The sequence below is a fragment of the Octopus sinensis genome, linkage group LG20 (assembly GCF_006345805.1).
Source record: "Octopus sinensis linkage group LG20, ASM634580v1, whole genome shotgun sequence".
NCBI lineage: Eukaryota > Metazoa > Mollusca > Cephalopoda > Octopoda > Octopodidae > Octopus > Octopus sinensis.
In genome coordinates, this window is record NC_043016.1 from 24,393,060 (window position 1) to 24,414,445 (window position 21,386).

Here is a 21,386-nt window from a genome sequence, read left to right on the forward strand (position 1 = left end):
TTTCTTGTATTACATTCCTGTTATGTTAAGCATTTCAATGTATAAATATTATTTATCTTATATGACATAGCAACTAGCAATCCCTCATCAGTTAAATTTTTTAGGAACTGCTTATAGAAGTTTAAAAAAAAAAGACAATGAGCACTGTCATTTTTATAGAACCAAAAAAAAGTGATAACAATTTCAACAATGTAATATTTGGTTGTTTAACCCTTTAGAATTTAAACTGGCCACATCAGGCCCTAATATTCTACCTGTTTTTATTTTCAAACTGGCTAGAACTGACCTCCCAGCCTACACTACAATGTCAGTGTAAAAATAAACAATCACATCATTGAAATCTTGAAGCTACAAGATAATGCATGATTAATTCAAAACTATTTGAATAAATAAGTATTACATTTGACAGACTAATGTGAATGCTAAAAGGATTCAGACATTAATTCCACAGTATAATTAAATTTAAACTTTCAAATACTTAGATTACTAATGAAATTTTATCAAGACATTTTAATTCTGAATCCAACAAATTATGACAAAATAGTCCATATTTTGACCTCAGTTATACACCATTTCAACAGGAATTAATTATTGTTACTTTGTTTCCAATGTGCTTAATCAAACTAATAAATGACCATGAAACTAATTACATCAGATTTCAATATATTCAAATCTTACAAGTAGTTTTAGTAGAACAATATTGACTATAATTCAAACTGAAACCATCAAGAAAGCATGGAAAAGAAAGGAATTAATACTAAATATTCCAAAACTTAGTTCAACATTACACTTATATTTTATAAAAGAGTACAGGTACGGCTTATAGGAGTACCATAAGGTTTCAAATCTTTAGTTGCCAGAATAGCAATCTAATTGACTGAATCTGTTTTTTTAATCTAAGTTTAAATTTCCAGTATAATTAAAAGTATAAAAACCTGTAAATGTGGCCAAGCAGCTTCTAGAGTTGGTTCATCTTCCTCAGGATCAAATTCAGCTCCACTGGGATTTGAGGAAGGTGGTAATGTTCTAAATAAATTTCCAGCAAACTGAAAAATAACAAAAATTTTTCAATATATTTTTTTTATATATACACACACACATACATACATACATACATACACAATCGTCATCATCATGAATTTGTATTTGATTTTGAATAGCTAAATATCTGAACTCAAAGAAGTTTCTATTCCAAAAAACAAAAAAGCATTAAAACATGGATTAAGTAAACTGCAACAAAAATTTGACTTAAAATATAGCTCTAAATTCTGAAATCAAATAAGAGAACTGTAAAAGGGCATCTATGATGTTGCAGTTTGTTATGCATCTTTGGAAGCTGATGAAGGATGTAGAATGCGTTAATCTAAAGAAAGCTTAGAGTGCATTACATCTTTAAAAGATAGCAAGAGTGATTAGAGAGCATGTTTGCTAGTACTTGTGCCAATTTTTGTATACAAAAAGTCAACATGACATGGGTAACAGATGTTAAATACACACACACGTGTGTGTGTGTGTGTGTTTATATATATATATTTGATTTAATACTGAAATTTGTATTTTTCACAGAGTAACTGTGGAAAACATGAATTTTAAAAATGTAAAGAAGTTTAAAAATTAAATCTTATTTGCCATAAATGTCTAAGTAATAATACAGCATACTGATATTTGGTTGATAATTTCTGACATTAACCCTGGATCACAGGAGAAGGATTCTATTAAGGTAATGAATTGGCAGAGTTGTTAGAATGTCAGACAGGGCATCTCACATTATTTATTACAATTCTCTACCTTCTGAATTCAATCCTTTCAAATTTTTTAAACTTTCAGTGGTAAGGGGCCCCTGAAAGAGGTCTCATGGAGTAGTGTCCCTGCTTTCCTGAACTAGTTTTCTATCACATTTCTTAAAAAATCGTGGTAGAGGCCTTGGTCTCGGGACCACTCATGTCTAGAAACTGAGGTTGGGGGTAAGCAAGGGCATGCTCCCCATAGAAAATCCAGCTCCAAAAAAGCCACATGATAGCAAAGGAGAATGGGCACCAGCCAGCCCAAAGGTTGAGGTGGGCTGCACCTGCCTACTTCGAAAAGGAAGGTGAAAACCCTCTATATTGGAGGGTTGGCTTGAGAATGGAGAACACCCCAAACCGGGCAAGATGGCGAGATGGTGTGAGGGCAGTTGCTATGACATTGAGGTATTCTGGCCACATCCGTTAACAGGCACAAAACCCCGCTTTCAAACACTAGATGATGATGAGTGGTCAATATAATAATAATAACAATAATAATAATAAACTATCCAGAGCAGTGTATTAGTGGTATCAAAGGTAGTAATAAACTTAATCCATTGCTCAGTTTAACATTACCGCCTTAGGTACTTTAGCAGAGTCCACTCTGTTGCAAGAATTCAGCCACACCTTTGGTTTAAGGGTGCATTCCTCCCTCGTAACAATGGATCATGATGGCCTGTAACAGACCTGGGACAATGCTTTTCCTTCTGACTAAAGGAGAAAAAACCCCAACAAATGACTGGTATTCTATGCATCATCATCATCATCATCATCATCATCGTCGTCGTTTAACGTCCGTTCTCCATGCTAGCATGGGTTGGACGGTTCGACCGGGGTTCTGGGAAGCCAGAAGGCTGCACCAGGCTCCAGTCTAATTTGGCAATGTTTCTACAGCTGGATGCCCTTCCTAACGCCCAGAGAATAAAAAAAGAAAGTGTAAATGAGCAGAATTTCAACTCAACACATACAAAGATGTAACCAAAACCTGCAGGGAATTTTGTCTGATGCTCCACTAGTGCTGAAAGTTGTCCTTAACAAGGATATAGATTATGATAAAAGAAAAGTTATGACACTGATGCAGAGATTAAAAACCTTTGGTGTTAACTGACTTTCTTTGTTCATAAATCAAATATCTTACAACTACTAGGTACAAGAATCAATATTTTCATAGGTGACACAAAACATGCAGCTAGCAACAATATTAGAAGCAAGTTCTTGGTTACTATTTCACAATAATAAATTAGAAATAGTAACACTGATTTGAATATTTTAATGTTCTCTCTACTATCAGCTATGTTTGATAAATTAAGGTTTATTTGCAGATATAGTTTTAGTTATTTATTTTTATTTACACTATGTTCTAACAGATCAGTAGGTTTTTTAAAATAATGGATAGATAAATAAAATATAACACTGTTAGGTATATTGACCCTTTTGTTGCTTTATATCCCTATTAAAATACACAGCTCTGGTTTCAATTTTCAAAATACCGAAGAATTTTGTAAAATGACAAACTAGTGTTTGGAACATAAATTAACATGGAAATTTTGAAGGAAAGTTTTAAGTAAACCATTTTAAGTCTTTAACTGAGAAATTAAATTTCAGATTATTACAGTAATGATGTCTAGCAACCAAAAAATAGAATTGATTTTTGTCTGCAAGTCACATTAATTCAATGAACTTGTTATATCTCAACAAAAAACAGTTTCAAACATGACAATCCTCAACAAATGATAGATTGGTATATCAAACTGCTTTCTGCAGTTAAAAGTAATGAAATTTTGAGTGGATATATCTGATTTCCGCAGTAAAATGATTAAACAGGAAGCTTGTATCATAGAACCAGGAGTATCTCAAAAGGGTTAGTGTCCAATATGCAATCTGACAGGGTCTTTTTTTTTTTTTTAGATATAATTTAGCAAAATGCAAAAAAGAAAAAAAGCAATATAAATAAGCAAGCCAGGAAGAAAATTCTTACAATATGTATGTAAAAAATTAAAAAGTTACTTGAAATACAAACCATCTGTATTGCTTCAGGATATATATGTTCAGTCAATATACCTCTGTTTTGTGAAACATATTCTACCATTTCATTTAAAGCAGCCCGTTTTACTTCTTTCCATTTTAAGTCACTTAGTGGGTCTTGTACAAAGTCAAACAAAACACCACACTGCTGGATTTTTTGGATGAACAGCTGTTCGCGTTCAGTCAAAGGAGCATCTATAAACATTCAAATGTTAACTGAAAATATTGTGACAAAACATTTTCATAAATGGGAATATCTTAAGAATAAATAAAAAGAAATATTTTTCTTGCACCATATGAGAATTTTAAATCCTGTCATATGATAAATAGATCTTTTCAGCTGAAAATACCTTAAGAATGAATTCAAAACAAAATGGAAATATAGTTTGGTTACTAAGTCTATTTTAGAACTATAATACTAAACATTCACCACCTTACACTATCTCCCTATTTTAAAAATAAGATTTTTTTGTTCTTTTATCTTTTTAGAAGGTTTAAATTTGTTTTTATGCATTAGAAAGTAGCCTAGATAAATAATAACACATTAACTGACCAGCTTACTTTGCACAGTAATATATTTTGATTGAGACACAAATATATCTTTTAATATTAAATACTTGTATAAAGTAAGCTGACAAGTGAACATGTGACAGATTTAGTCTTCCTTGTCACTGGTATATTGAAAGTAGGATAAGGTAAATAATAAATACACAACTATCTAGCATGTGACAAAAGCATTTCATGGCAAAGTATGCTGCAATTACTTCCTATCCAAAAGTGCAGTATTGTGTTTCTGCTGGTTGCAAACGTTTTGAGAAAAAAAAGTGGCTACCAGACATCAACCATCAGTTGTAAAAATCCAGCTGTAATGATATGGCTGCTCTAGGATGAAAGAGACACGTTTGTTCTTATTGAGGAGATTGGCTAATTCTTCTTTCTGTTCTTGGATGTTACTTCAGTAGAGTTAGGAATAAAAGAGTAACACATGTTGGTGAGTTAGTAAGACCAAGAAATTTTCTTTGCCTTCATTGTGACATAAATACAAGAAATTCTTAAATGTTGTTCACTTTCTCCTCCAGTGCACATATTCCTTCTTTGTTAGCAATAAAAGAACACCATTTACTTGGAATGATGACTATGCTGTATACAATAGAACAAAGAATAATCAGATGTTCTTGCTGTTCCTCCTCATATAAGATGGGCATAGACAAAGGTAACTTTTGGATATCCAGGTTTTACGAACTCAAGAGGCATATATACAAACTTGTTGAGTGCAAATGGTGCTGTACTTGCCATTACGTTGACTCATTGTACCGATATCTATCAGCATACTCTTACAAGAAGACTTGTGCATCATCAAAAGAAAAAAATGCCAAGTACAGTATCATATAACTGTCTGAAGTGGAATCAATTTTGAGTGCGTGAGATACTAAAGGATGCTAGTTATCTAGTTTCTTTTGAGAGAACATATATGCAAGAGAGATAAACAGATGCTACAGGCAGTGAACCAGTGAACAGTGAAGCCATGGAATATTGACATTCATGTACACACACATACACCTACAGTGAGCTTCCACACAGTCTCTGTTGATCATTAGCTCTCATAAGACATTGGTTGACTCAGGGCAACACTGAGTTAGAAGAAGGTCTAACATTGGGACTAAACCCAACAGCTTATAGTTGAGAAGTGAACTTAATAACATGTCCATGGCTACAACTTGAACTAGTAGTGCTGCTGCGAAAGAAATTTGTGAGGTACTATCATTGAATTATTCTTCAAAGCTGTTGCTAGAGTTACCAATACTGAAATTATGCAAGAAATTTTGTGAATGTGTATCTACATATGTAAATGTGTACATACAAATAAGTGTGAATGTGCATATTACATATGATGTGACAATCCACTGAAAGCATATTTTCAATTAAGAAAGGCAAATAATTTGATTGATCAGAAAGGATAACCACTGTCTGGTGAGTGATTAAAACTCATTTTACCTGTGTGCAATCATATATGATGAGAGCATGTAGATGATGTAATGTCAAACATGAAGCATTCACCTTAATATGAAGTAATCACTGTAAGACATGTTTGTTTCTTAGCATTGTTAATCTACATGTCCTTAATCCTATGATTTCAAAATCATTACATCAATAAAATTATGCAGTATTTCTCAACTTAATATGCACAAAAATGTCAGGAGCAAATACATACACACACACATACATACATACATACATACATACAGATAAGACACTTACAGTAATGTCTGCCAATACTCAGCATGATAGCTAAATAGTATTTCTAATGATAGCTGATGCAATCTGTAAACATTTAACAGGATAATAGCAACAGAAAATATTTCAGGTATTAAAAGTTACGAATGTAATCAAAGTATTATATACAAACCCCTCATTGGTGTTAATTTTTGCAGTTCTCGGTTTTTAGAAACACTGAATCTTGAAGAATTTTGACGCTTGTCTTTTTTTATGTGTGCAGGACCTGAGTATTTTATTTTTGTTAGTTGGGTGGTAGGAGGATGATTTTCAGTATTCGCAGAAGCTTTCTTTTTGGCATTCTGAAAAATAGGAAACCGTATTGATTAGTATTCAAATAATATTCCAAAATATTTCAGGATTTAATGCATATATTAAATGGTCCAGCAAACAATAAGTAGATATGGCTGATGAAATACATTATGGTATTTAGTTTCATTTCCTTTCTTGCTCAGTTCAAATATGAATTTCATCTTTCTAGTATTTTGAGAGAAAAAACTTCCATTGATATATTGCAGTTGATTCGAAAAGCTAGACTTTTAAGAAACCTAGCAATAAAAAGAAAAATAAGGAAATAAATTTACAGAAATATATGTTAAAATTTTAACCCTTTAGTATTTAAACCAGCCACATCAGGCCCAAATACTCTGTTTTATGCTCAAAGTGGCCACATCTGGTCTCACACACTTACCCTACAATGTCATTTTAAAAATAACCACATCATAGAGATCTCAAAGCTACAAGATGGTGCATGATTAATTCAAAACAATGTGAATAAATAAGCATAGCATTTGACAGAGTAATCTGAATGCTAAAGGGTTAACATCGATACATTTTTAAAACTCTTTGAAACAACAAAACTATGGTTAGCATTAATATTTTTAACTTGGTTTATAGATTAGCTAAAAGTGTCATTTTCATCTGTCTTCTTTTCAAGACTCTCTTTCTTAACAGATAATACCAATTGTTAGTAGCTATTTATTTCTATTGCATATCCATTCCTTATGAAACATCTTTCATAAACCTTCAATATACTTTTAAAGCCTGCAGTGAATTATGCAGAAGAAATCTTTTTCCTCTCTAAACATTAAGACACACTGTTCTTATGTCAATGTTCATTATCAATTAGATTATTGTTATACATTTTCAGGTATTTAACCCTCAAACTCAATGTTAACCCAACCCGCCCCAACCCATCCCTTCTTCTTGACCCTAATTAGACAAGTTGAATATTATCTAATAATTTATCTCCTACAAATTCCTTCTTTGTTAAATGAAAGGAATAATGTCAATCTCCCTAAGTGAGAGCTTCTCACAATAAAATAGGATGAGTAACAATATAGTTAATATAAAAATAAATACAATTCAAGAATACATATAAAAGACAATTCTCTATACATCAATGGTATCGCCACATGCAACTGTTCATGCAGAAGGCTTGAAGCAGAAAGAAGTATGGAAAGGCAGGAAGAAAGAACACTACAATGATGAGATAGGAGAAAAATTTCTACCACTGAATGGATGTCATTGATCTAAAGTATACTATCCACTGAAGTAGAAGCTAACAGTGAAAATGTATAAAAAATCAACAGGTGCTTACAGCTACAATTTTCCTTGGTTTGAATGTGAAAATGTAAAATTTTGTGGACAAGATTAAAACTATGCAATATTAAGAACAGAGTAGTTTTGTTTGTATATTAAAGGTGTTTTGAAGAAATTGCTGCTGTTCTTCAGTGACCATGTTTTGGTGTAAATATTTCCAAATTTAGTATATATTTATTCAATAAGATTGTACAATAAACAAAGTAGCTGACAAAAGACATCAAGTTGTTACATAGGCAGTGTAGGTTGTCAATCATGAGTGTCAAAAGATCACTAATATAAAACATCTTAATATTGTGTAAAATAAGTGCTTCATGCCATACTTTTAGAATACGCTTCCTTTCCCAGTAAGTTCAATACTTAAGTAGGAGCTAATCCATTTAATGCTGACTATTGTAAATTTAATTAGAGAAATTAGAAGCAAACTAATATTCTCAATAATTAATATTTTAATAATTTTGGCAAGAATGGGAAACAACTTGGGACATGTTCTGGTCTTTTTAAACTTTCTCAGCAACGTAAGACTTAACTGTGTACTTCCCAAAATAGTGATCTAATCCAAGATTTATGATAACACTTCCTTTTTTTCTAGTTATATACTTACCATTTCTTATAAATAATCCTAGCTGATGATACATCCTCCTAGTTTTCAAAATTCAATGTTTTCACTAATTATAAAACCTGAATGAGGCTCTAGTACATAACTTCTTCCTTCTACTTGAATTTGTAACAGTGGAACCTAAGACTAAAAGAAAACAGAACTGAAAATGATGATGCCAATCCTCTAGGTTTTGAATTCTAATAGTTATTATCACACAAGATATCCTATCTGTAGATATCCTATTACAGTACACAGCATTCTTTATCTTGGTGAACACCAAAATGGAATCCACTACCATTCCTCTCACATTTTTTTTTCTTAATTTTATTACAAACCTTTTATTTTATTTTTTTTTTTTGGCCAGATCCTTCAATGTTCAGTCCTTTCAATCACCTCATTAACTAACAAATAGCTGATCATTCCTCACTTGGGCACAAGACCTTGACTTTAATTTAGATACTCTTTTTTACTGAATAAGAAAACAAGAAGTTGACCCCAACCAAAATTCAGTTCAGAATATAAAGCGAAAATAACCAAATACTACAAAATTTATCCTGTCACCTTAACACTTCTGCCAATATAACAAGCCATCATAAAATATAATACTATTCATTCAATAAATTTTAGCATTTTCATTACCAAACTCATTATACCTTGCTATTTCTTTCCAACCTTCATTTGATTGTATTTTTCAATCATGTTTAATACTTTCATGTCATTCGCCTTCCTCCCACTTCAGTTTCCAGTCCATATTCTCTCCATTTATGTATTTTGCACACTGAACTCATAACTGCAAATATAAGCTCTCCATTCAGACCCTCTAGCCAAAATTTCACCCAATTCTTTCCTTCCCACACTTTCATTCTCTGGAACTGTCTTCCTGCCAACAGTCATCTACAGGTAAGATGTTCAAACTTTCTCATTACTCCGAGAAGCCCACAACTATCATGAGCAACTGGCACATCTCTTTCGACAAACTTTAAAAAAATAAATAAACATCTAGTCGATAAATTCTTTTGAATACATCCCTCAGCATTTTCAGCTGGTCTACTGCTCACAAACAACACAAAGTTTTCAAACAGTCTTGAAACCCTCACAATTCATTTTTGTGAGTATTCTGCATATATTAAGTAGAAAGTCTGATTGACTTTCTAAACAGAGGAGATTTAACAGTACATCATCTAAAATTAGGTTGACATCTTTTTTTTTTTTAATACAGTTTATCGTATTATTATAAAATCTATTCTTTACAGACCCTTTCAGTTTCTATAAATTCATTATATTGAACAGTTTCTCAATTGCTGCACAGATTGTATAGCTTTTGACTAGCGTATCTGCTCTAATAACTACTTGTTTCTTTTCTTATGTCTCAGTATGGTTACGTCACTGACTGATAATTTGTGCTTACAGCCACATTCCTCTTCTGCTGTTTATAAAAAGTCAATTTTGAGCAATACATAACTAATAAGCATATTGTTTCTCTAAACAATATTTCGCATCAAGATAATTCATGACACAGTACTTCAGAAGCCTAACACTTTCCACATTGCAGAATACGAATTCAATGTCATAAATTGCAGTATCTTTGACAATCTCTCAATAAGTTACCTTATTACTGGCATAAAAGGATTCCTGTATTGAATAGAAATCAATAATCATCACCAGAGATGTTTTTAGCAGAAAAATTGATCTATTTATCTCCAGTGAAGGATAGAGTCATGTTAACAGAAACACTGCTAACAATACTTCATGAAACAAGACTCATTTTTACCAGATACCTATAATTGTACTTTATAACAGCTCATTTTAAGATGATTTGAACAACATCTATTATAAACAGACCAACTAGTAAACTAAAAAAAAGAGTCCATCACAAACTTGCAGCTGCTGGTTCAATACATATGGAGTATGCTCCTGGTCAGAAATAACTTCTCCAAAAATATGCACAGCTGCTATCTACATATGATAATACTCCAGTGTTTACAACATGACAATCTAAAACATTTCATTGAATATTGGCACCAACTTGGGCAAGTAAATGAGGTAGTCAAAGTTCAGTTTCAAATAAATTAATGTTATCTAAAAGTAACAAGGAAGTAGTTTGACAAGAAAAGGCTGAAAGATTTTACTGAAGCAGAGAATTTTAAACTTGTAAGCACTAGACTGAAATCATTAACCCTTTCTTCTGTTGAAATACACTTTTCAATAAATTAGGAAAATGCAGGATTTAAGACAACTCATTAAGGTGGTATCTGGAACCTAAATTAACATGAAATTTTGATGGAAGGTTTTAATTTAGATCACTTTAAACATGAACTTTGCTTCATAGAATCAATTGTTCCATGTGAGTTGACATCAAAAAAGTTTTTAAAAAAAGATTGAAGATGAATGATCCATAAAACTCAATCATTATAAGTGCTGGTAAGTAAGGATATTTCTGAATAACTATGTTAAAGGATATATATACAGAAGATATTTACAATTGAATCAAAGGAGCCTTTCTTCAACTATCTGCTCAGCAGTATTAAGGTTTCTATCATCTGTTGACTTTTAAAACCAACAGAAACATTATTGATGTAGATCACCAGACTTGAATCCTTTAATGACCCAAGTATTGAAAAATTTTATTCCTGAATTGTGTGCAGTTACTAATACTTGCTACAACAAACCACTTCTTTGCATTAGTTGTATCAAGTCGCTAACTTTCAGGGTGACTATATTTTAGTAAAAGGTGATGTGAGAAATGTGCGATCACACTTTTGGAGCAATGACTGTACAAGAGGAATGCAAACAGCCAAAGAAACAAATGAATACATCCTGAAATTAGTAAACAATTAGCAAAGGTCAATCATGTGTCTTAATATATTCTAGAAAGTATGTGAATAAGGATACAACATAGTGTGAAATAAAATCTTGCCTACTGAATGCCTAAGTAGTGATGGAATAACAAGATAAGGAAAGCTAAGAAAGAAAATGGAGATTAAGGAAGAACAACAGGTTAGAAGAACGAAAATAGGATGTTAAAGCTAAGATGAAAATAAAAATTTGTAGTGAGTGATGTAGATGAAAGTGTACAGGAGAAATTTAGCATTAATCGGAAACCTACACCTGGATGATAAGCAAAAACAAGTCAATGACACAGAAGAGCTGCTCTGAGAGTTGAAAAATATGGAATTTCATAGCAATAGAGTTTTATCGCAATCAATAATAAAAAAAAACCCTATTATATACACTGAGTAAATATTGACAAGGGTAATTTCTCACAGAGCATTCATTTGAAAATATTGTCTTTTAAGATTTTTAAGAGCAGGTTACCAATAACAGCAAGATATCTTACAACTCTTCTGTCTATGCTAATCAAAAATCTGTTTCAGAGACAAGATACAAAGTAGGACTAGTGAGGTAGAAAGTGGCACCTGAACTTATGTTAGCTATGAAATATGTTGGCTGTATGATACGACTGACAATAACTTTGGTAAATGGAACTAGTTAGTACCTGGCCTTAATTGACCTTCAGAAGGTAGTTGATCAAGTGCACCAAGGTGTACTCTGATGAATGAAGGAAAGCTCAGGTGTAGTATATGTAGGTCTTGTAACTGTGCAAACATGTTTAACTTTCATTTTGATGCTAAGCAAGGTGTGTACCAATAGTCTATGTTAAGCCACCAACTTTGCATCATTGTAAAGATCCAATTTTAAATGTCCTTGAAAGCTGCTCTGTACTGATGACCTCACAAGAATGGTCGAAAGCACTACTAAACTGATTCTTCATAGAGAAGAATGATCTTTATAAAAAAGTCTTAAGTTCAAGACAAATTCGGAAAGGAAAGGTTTTGGTAACATGGCTACATGGTGTTTGTCATGATGGTAGAGTAATCATATCTCAAATCACAACATACAATAGGTAAGAAAGCAATGTGCTGATGTGCATGGCAGGCTAAACCTCAAAACTTAAGTTCAAATATAAATATTTTTAGTATTCTTCCCAAACTTTAAGAAGTGACTATGGGTAGTAAAAATCTGGAGTTGATGGTTAATTTTGTTGTTTAGATAACCAAACAGGAACAAAGAGTCAGTCTGTTTAGGAAAAAATCATGATCATCTTTTTCTAACCAATAGTAATATATTTACAATTACCTCAAAAATGAATTTATTGTATTAATCAAGTAAAATCTGGCCAGTAGATCAACCTCTGCTCTACACAACTTTTCAACAGAAAGGATTTATTTGAATTAAGTTAATTTTGTTTGTGTATTAGTGAGAGGGTTATGATCACCAACAGCATGAGAAAAAGGAAGGTAATCAGAAGGTGATGGGCTGACACCAAACACAACATGGTTCAAAACTCTACAGCATAGCGGAGTCTCACAGCCTATAACCCGTCTCTCTATTCTCTTCTTTAGCCTTGATTGTGATTAATACCATGGTAACTGAAAAAACTATACAAATAATGAGATCATGCACACTGAACAGACATTAACTGTAATCGGAAATATCAACACAGATAATGAACTCTGATTCAAGACTAAGAAAAGTTGAAATTATAAAACCACCACATCATCCTAATGACATCCAAATCAGTCTCTGGTAGCATAGGCAAAACAGTGCAGCTTTAAAGAGTAATTGATCTAACAACATAAATACAGATTTAATAAAAAAGAAACCTACATTATGAATGATGAATGACTGACTACACATGTTCTTGTACTTTTTACACATAAATTAAATATCCACTTAATTTCTTATCAATTTATCCTTTTGTTAAATCAATATTTTCTACTTCAATTTCTAAACAATATCATGGTACAACATAAATGTCAAGAAAAAGCTGTTAATATAGAGAAAATCTAAGTAATATAATTTTTAAAGGCAGAATCATTAGCACACCAGACAAAATATTTAGCATCATTTCTTCCAGTTTTACATTTCACATTAAAATTTTGAACTCAAATCCTGCCAAAGGAAACTTTTTCCTTTCCATTTTTTTAGGGTCATTAAAATAAAGTACAATCAAATACTGGAGTCAATGGTATAAACTAACACCCTCCCCCAAAACTGTTGGCCTTATGCCTAAACCAAATGCAATTATTATTATTGAACTTTTCTTAGATTAGCAAATGGAGGTGAAAGAATGACGAATAGCCAATAAAAATCCGAACTTGATATTTACTACAAAGAAATGTGATGAATGGAAAATAGTTCCAGGAGGAAAAGAAAGATTAGTTTGGTTATGTCCAAAGTCTATAAACAAACATGCATTGTGGTTTACTAAAAAAAAAAAACAGGAGAAAGAATACAATAGTATTTCAATGACAGTTGATAAAAGAACAAGAAAGCTTACATAGAGAACACTGCCAGCTAGTGGACTAGAGTTTGTGATAATAGATATACATGGGTCAGAATCAATTATATAATCACATTAGTGAAGCTTACACAGGTCTTATAAAGGGTCAATTATAGATCACAAAGTGGATGGTCAGAATCTTGGGGTTAGTAGCTTGCACTCTTAACCACTACACCATATGGATGGTATTCTTAAAAATAATTTTATCTGGTCTGCATAGTTTAGTATTCCAGACATAACCATTCTGCTTGTTTAGGCTATTTTGAACCAAATCTTTTATAATGATAAAATGGATTATTGAGATTTGTATCTCTACATAGTAAATCATCATTGGTTTGTCAGGCCTATGTAAAATGGTTACTGTTTAAATCTGTTTCAGTATTCCTGTTAAATATTTATACAGTTTCACTGAAAAAGCACCCTAACCATTGAGTTCAACTTCTTTTTACCTTCACCATTATCAAAGTAAACAGCCAGTTTGCATTCATATCTGGCTTCAGATACCTATATTCCTTTTAAAATAGAAGATACTTATTATGGTTTCAATATCTAAACATTTTCAAATGTTTAGATATTGAAACTGTAGTATATATATTGTGTTAATAATAGTAACAGTGGTGAAGACCTTCTCATAAGTATTGAATCATTAGCATAATGAAAATACATTATATATTTCTCATTCCAACAATTGAAATTACCAGTTCTTCCTTCCCAAAATTTGTCTACTTGAAACTATACAACTGCTCTCAGAAAAACATTGTTCCAATTCACAATTACAACCAAATCACATCTTAGCAAAGATGTAAGTGAAAGGTCTGGTGATTTAGACAGAGTAAAAAGAAGATTGTATGTAACATTAAAAAAAAATCATGTGAAACTACATCTGAACATTTTTTTTTTTTTCTTGTTTAGACATTGTTTAAAAAGTCAAGATTTAGCAAAAATATAACACTGAATTTTTTTTTTTTTAAATTCCATAAATATTGAAAAATTGAAAATTATATTTTAAATGTTTCTGTAAACATAAAACAAACAAAACGCAAAGTAATTCAAAGTACAGTTTATCCAGATTCATATTTAGATACAAGATCAATTCTTATTTTTCTGCATGACAATCTAGCAAAAAAATAAATAAATAAAATTATTTTACCTTAAACCACCGGCAATGGATTTTGAATTTTGGCATTTTGTCATGCAAAATTAAATCAAAATGATAAAAGCCTTAAAATTTTGGAATATCCTCTGAATTAAAGACAGTGTACTACACAAATTATCTAACAATCTGCTTGAATAGAACACTTCTCCAATTTATAAATATTAACATTTGCAATGACATTTGCAAAAACAAAGTTGAGGATTGGTCAGGCAATGATCTTGACACTATTTTCAAATACAACTTGAATCCCAGGTAATAATTGGTGGACATATTTCAATAATGCTGAAGTAGTCTGTAGATTAGAGATCAATGTTCTACTGTAATCAATGAAAGGCAGCATTGTTTCAGACTAATACCATATGACATTATAAGGCTAGCTGTAAGAATAGCACAACATAACTAAGCTTTTACTTAAATCCTAAATTGCTGTTAAACAAAGACACAAGAACTCTAGTATGAAAAATCACAAAACTATACATCTAAATGTGACCTATTAAATCTACATCTTATATGTAAGGTAAACATGCACAAAACATAAGACAAGTGAACTATTGAACTTGAACAATTACAAATGAGCAACAATAAACTCAGTATGAAAATACTTTGAAGATACTTAATACTACATAAATAGATATTTTTAACCTTTCAATCTAAATATCCCTTCTTTTTTTTTTAAACATAAATAATGTGGAGGGAGCAACTGCTTAATTCACACTTTTATATTTAAGAAAAATGGTTGAATTCTAATAAAGAGCCTTACAGGCTGTTCTGTTTCATAGATTCATGTTGAAGTTTAGTTATCAGTCTTCACATTTTGTCAAGTGTATGTGTGTGAGAATGTGTGTGTATATAATAGAGTACAATTAATGTAACAATTGTTTCTAACACAGATGCAAGGCTGAAAATTTGAGGCAGTTGAAGGTGGTGGTGGTCAATTAACCCTTCAGACTTCAGGTTGCTATCAAATGGAATGCTTATTCATTCACACTGCTTTCAATTAATCATGCAATATCTTAGAGCTTTGAGATTTCAGTGATGTGATTGTATATTTTTAGAATGACATTATGAGTTATGTACGAGAGGTTGGACCTGGCCAGTTTGAACATAAAACAAGTAGAATATTTGGACCAGATATGGCCAATTTAAATGCTAATGGGTTAAATTAATTTCAGTATCTGACTGGTATACAATATCAAAAGGAAAAATTGCAACTTCATATGCAATAAGCTACTCACATATAGGAAATAGTACATACACACTCATATACATACACACTGTTATTCTCTAAATATTCACATGCTACAATCAACAACTCAAAGACTTGCTGCTTCATTCTGTTTCTATTTTTTCAATTACTTTTAACAGCTTCTACTCCTTTGAACAGACTGGTAGGATACCTCCATTACCAAAGACCAATTAAGGTGCTCTTCTCTCTTCAATTTAGCAACCTTACTGTGTCTTACACTAAACATTCCTCGGATCCTTTCTTTCCAAACTGTAACCCACTGGAATTTCTCATCTCAGCCCCAGTTTGTCCCTCAATGATCCACCTGCAAATATTCAAACTCAAAACCAATCTCATCTGTAAGTACCAGTAAAGATCATGGGGACTGCTCCCTCATAATTTATTGAAAAAAAGAAATAGCATTTAAGCATAAAAATATATACCAGTTTGTAAATATTTCATAATTAACATCTAAAGATTATCATGTAATCTCTCTATAGGAAGACGTTTGTGCCTGTCCCTCTATCATCACAGGCATTTACACCCCATTTACTATAACCTCATTCAGTTTGGGGGGGGAGGTTGTCCTGCAAGTTACTGGTCACTCGAACTGCAGCCAGTGCCACAAAGAAACTATCCAGTACACTGTAAAATAGTTAGTGCTAGGAAGCCACAGAAACCCCAAAGCAGACATTGGAGTTCAATGCAGTCCTCCAGCTCATTGTCCAAGCTATACCAACATGGAATATGGACATTAAATGATGATGATATAAAACTGTCAACTTATCAAATCATTTTTAAGTGATATAGAGAAATAGAGAAAAACATTTAATCCAAAAACTGACCACATCTAATATCGGTATTATCAATCTTCATATAGCTACAACACCATTACTTAGATTTCCAAATCACTAACAGGACCCACAAATCCTTTACTGAAGTATGGTAAAATAATAGGCAGAAGTTACAGATAACATGTTGAAAAGTTCAGTGAGACTTTATGCAGTCAGACAGGACACCAGAATTTTAAGTTGACAAGATGCTCAAGAATAGCTGGTAAAAAATGTCATAAACAAAAGAAATTAAATTATCTGAAACATGGACTTTGAATGCAGAATACTAGAGATTGAAAAGAAATGACACAAACATACTTCATTGCATGTGCAATGTGAGCATGCATGAAATAATTAGTACAAAGGCGCTGAATGAAAAACTATGTATAAGAAGAATCAGATGTGTTCAAGAAAGAAGACTGAGATGATATGGTCATGTGATGCATATGAATGAGGACAGCTGTATAAGGAAAGGCCATTCACTTAACATTGCTGGAACCAGCAAAAGACTCAGGAAGATAGGGGCTGAAGTAATGAAAGCTGACCTCAAGACCTTGAGCCTGACTGAAGAGATGACAAAGACCAGGATCTCTGGCAATATGAGATTCTCAAAAAGACTCAGCCTCTTTAGGAAGACTGGGTTCTGGAAGTGTTACATTTTGGGTCCTTCATCTGTTATAGTGACTTTCCCCTCTTATGCACTATGTCTACCTGTTCCCCCTCCTTCTCTCTTATCCTTCCCCATCCCACCAACAACTGTATCATCTTTATCGCTCCTGTGACTCACTGCTCCATGCTCTTCTGCATCCTTTTATTTTCCTCACCTCATAACTCGTCTCATCCCTCCTTCCACCCTGCCTATTTTGGCAGTCTGCCTTCTCCTCAATGACCTTACCAAACAATCACACAAATCATCCACCCACCCACTTCCACCCAGCTTCTGCCTTGTGGGGCACTGGTTACTTTTTTTTTCTTTTGTGATTTCAATAGTGCAGGTTCTACAAAAAAGGCACCCAGTCCATCATGTAAAATGGCATTAGAAAGGGCATCCAACCAAAAACAGACTATATCAAAGCAGACATAGGAGCTCAATGCAGTCCTTGGACACATCAATTTCAGTCAAACTGTCCAACCTATGCCAGCATGGAACATGGACATTATATGATATCTGAGCTAAGTTATGAATTAGTACTGTAGGTGGAGCTAGGTGTAGTATATAGCCTAGATTTAAAATAATATGGGTGAAATTAGTAAACTGCTTTTACCAAGTCAAAAGCAGAATATATGATGTATAAGTAAAAGGTTAATTTTCTTTATAGCAGTAAAAATCTGAATAAATGAATGCAGATATAGCAAATAGAGAAACAAACCAAGCATTATCTATTAAATGTACAGTATTAATATACAGGAAGTACTGTACAAAAGTAATTTGAAAACCTAGCTTGAGGTATGTTGAAAAGATCAATATAGTGTTGTGGACATATAAAGCAAATAGATGTTGCATACTTAATGAATGTGCCATGAAATCACGGAAAAGATGCCGATCATTATTACTGATTAACTCTAGGTTGGATTCATTCAAGCTGACCTAGTTACAAATAGTTTAAATCCAAAGAAGATATAATTGGGTCAGACCTGGAAATATTAGGTTTCAGGGGTGAGATAACCTAACACTAGAATGTACAGGATTGGAGCACACATAAAATGTTAAGATGATCTTGATCAGATTGTTGCATTGTAATATATTGTAACACACACCAAATACATGATAATCTGGAAAAAAACATCATCATCATTTTAATATCTGTTTTCTATACTGGTATGGGATATTTGGTCTGACAGGTTTTAGCAAACTACAGAGCTGTGCTGAACCTCTGTGTCAGCTTTAGCATAGTTTCTATGGTTGGTTGCCTTTCCTTAATGCCAATCACTTAACAGTGTACACTGGCTGTTAAGTGACTTGCAAGAACAGGGGAAAATGCCTCTACAACAATAAAATCTTATGTTCTTTTTCTTTTTCTTCTTTTAATGAAAATTAATAATTCATAGATAAGAAACTACATTGCTATAATACTGGCCACTAGGGTCGTTTAATGTATTCTGCCTCAATACAAGACATAATTCTATTTGCTTCAGTTTGACTGACTGATTGACACCAAACCTATTTAACCTTTAAATCATTCAAATGGATACTTCTTTAGTTGTTGGACTAACCACAAGGTCAGGGGATCAAACCTTACAGCAGAAATTTCACTGTGCATCTCAGCAAAGTACATGAATTTTGAAATTTGCCTAATGACTGAAACAAGCACTATTACTTTATGGTTGAGGAAACAGCAAGGTGGAATCCTAGTTTCAAATGCTTTCATCCAAGAAATAAAGCAAAAAAAATTTTTTTTAATTCTTTTTAAAATAAAAAATGGACATAAAACTAAAAAAAAAAAAAAATGTCAAACATGCTAGAATGTCTATCTTAATATTGATACAGAATGAGTTCTTGTGATATTTGAAATTTTTCTTGTGTTACCAAATCTACTAAACTTGCAATTGAATTATTTTCAACAAGTAAATATGTAAACACTGATTGCCAAATTATTTTTCATAGAAAAAGTGAAAACCAAAAAAGAGGACAGGAATAAAGAAATTGAGATAAAGATTCACAATTTGAACTGTTTTACATGTAACAATGTTTACATAAAACTTTCACAAATGAGTAACATAACCCAAGCTTAACAGCAATATTTGCTTTGGAGCTAAATAGCAGCATTCTTCCCTTTCTTGTGACTCCCACAGTAAGTTGGCAACAAACCATCACTTTGTGTGTGTGTGTGTGTGTGTGTGTGTGTGTGTGTGTGTGTTGTGTGTGTGTATATATATATATATATTATTAACATTAGACGGATATTTGTCCTCATCTTGTTTGTTGTTAACACGGTTTGGCTGATTTACCCTCCAGCCTTCATCAGGTATCTTGGGAAAATTTCGAACTTGGGTTCTCATTCCTAAGGTATTTTTCAATATTATTATGATTATTATTATTATTCAGGTTACTGCCACGAATTGAACTCAGAATCTTGGGGTTAGTAGCCCGCATTCTTAACCACTACGCCATATGCTGTGGCATAGTGGTTAAGAACGCAGGCTACAAACCCCAAGATTCCGAGTTTGATTCCAGGCAGTGACCTTAATAATAATATCAAAAAATTACCTTAGGAATGAGAACCCAGGTTCGAAATTTCCCCAAGACACCTGATGAAGGCTGGAGGGTATATCAGCCAAACCATGTTAATAACAAACAAGATGAGGACAAATATCCGTCAAATGTAAATAATGTACATAATTCCTCATCTCTTAAATATAGAATTATATATATATCATCATCATCATCGTTTAACGTCCGCTTTCCATGCTAGCATGGGTTGGACGGTTCAACTGGGTTCTGGCAAGCCCGAAGGCTGCACCAGGCCAGTCAGATCTGGCAGTGTTTCTACAGCTGGATGCCCTTCCTAACGCTAACCACTCCGAGAGTGTAGTGGGTGATTTTATGTGCCACCGACACAGGTGCCAGACGAGGCTCGCAGACGGCCACGCTCAGATGGTGTTTTATGTGCCACTGATACAGGTGCCAGACGGCCACGCTCGGATGGTGTTTTTTATGTGCCACCGACACAGGTGCCAGATGAGGCTGGCGAACGGCCACGATCGGATGGTGTTTGTTACGTGCCCACAGCACGGAGGCCAGTCGATGCAGTACTGGCTACGGTCACGTTCGGATGGTTTTCTTATGTGACACGAGAGTATAAAAATGGTGGGGAGCAGGGATGGGTTGGGTTGTATCTTTGTGTGTGGTAATGCATGTGTACTTACATTTAAGTGAGTGCAAAGGAGTGGTGTTGAACTGGTTGGCTGCCACTGATTCGATTCGGTGGTGAGAAACAAGGTGACGAGTGAGTGCATGGGTGTTGCTGTGTGTACATATGCGTTTCTGATAGATCAGTTTATGCTGTTCTTTGAACATGATCTATATATATATATATATATATATATATATCATCATCATCATCATCATCATCATCATCGTTTAACGTCCGTTTTCCGCGCTAGCACGGGTTGGACGGTTCGACCGGGGTCTGGGAAGCCAGGGGCCGCTCCAGGCTCCAGTCTGATCTGGCAGAGTTTCTACGGCTGGATGCCCTTCCTAACGCCAACCACTCCGTGAGTGGAGTGGGTGCTTTTTACGTGCCACCTGCACAGGGGCCGGGGGGGTCCGGCATCGGTCACGATCGGTTCGAGCTTTTAACGTGCCAGCGGCACGGGGGCAACAGGATCCGGGGTACTTTGGGGATCAGTAAAATCAAATATTAAAGATACAAATAACAAAACAACATAAGTCAAAAGGACATACACATGGAATGTATTAGCTTGAAACTCAGAATAACATGGAAAAAAAGAGTTGGGAAAAAGTTCAAGTACATGTGCGCTACATAGTTGAAGTGACCAGAAGTGGAAAGAGATAGGGAAAGTGGCTTTTAAGACACGAGA

General features: G+C 33.4%; 1 protein-coding gene across 6 annotated transcripts in view; it reads right to left on the reverse strand.

Annotated features, from left to right (window-relative positions):
- Window positions 1-21,386, reverse strand: part of LOC115222478 (serine/threonine-protein phosphatase 2A 56 kDa regulatory subunit delta isoform) — a 115,412-nt gene that overhangs the window by 50,598 nt on the left and 43,428 nt on the right. For all 6 annotated transcript variants that reach the window (XR_005003180.1, XM_029792700.2, XM_029792701.2 and 3 more), the window contains exons 3-5: window positions 6,217-6,385; window positions 3,805-4,004; window positions 936-1,046 (exon numbers count right to left, since the gene is read on the reverse strand). Coding sequence is in view for 5 of the 6 variants with exons in the window: in XM_029792700.2 (XP_029648560.1) it covers window positions 936-1,046; window positions 3,805-4,004; window positions 6,217-6,385 (480 nt within the window). In the remaining variant the exon portion in view is untranslated. The remainder of the gene's footprint in view (window positions 1-935; window positions 1,047-3,804; window positions 4,005-6,216; window positions 6,386-21,386) is intronic.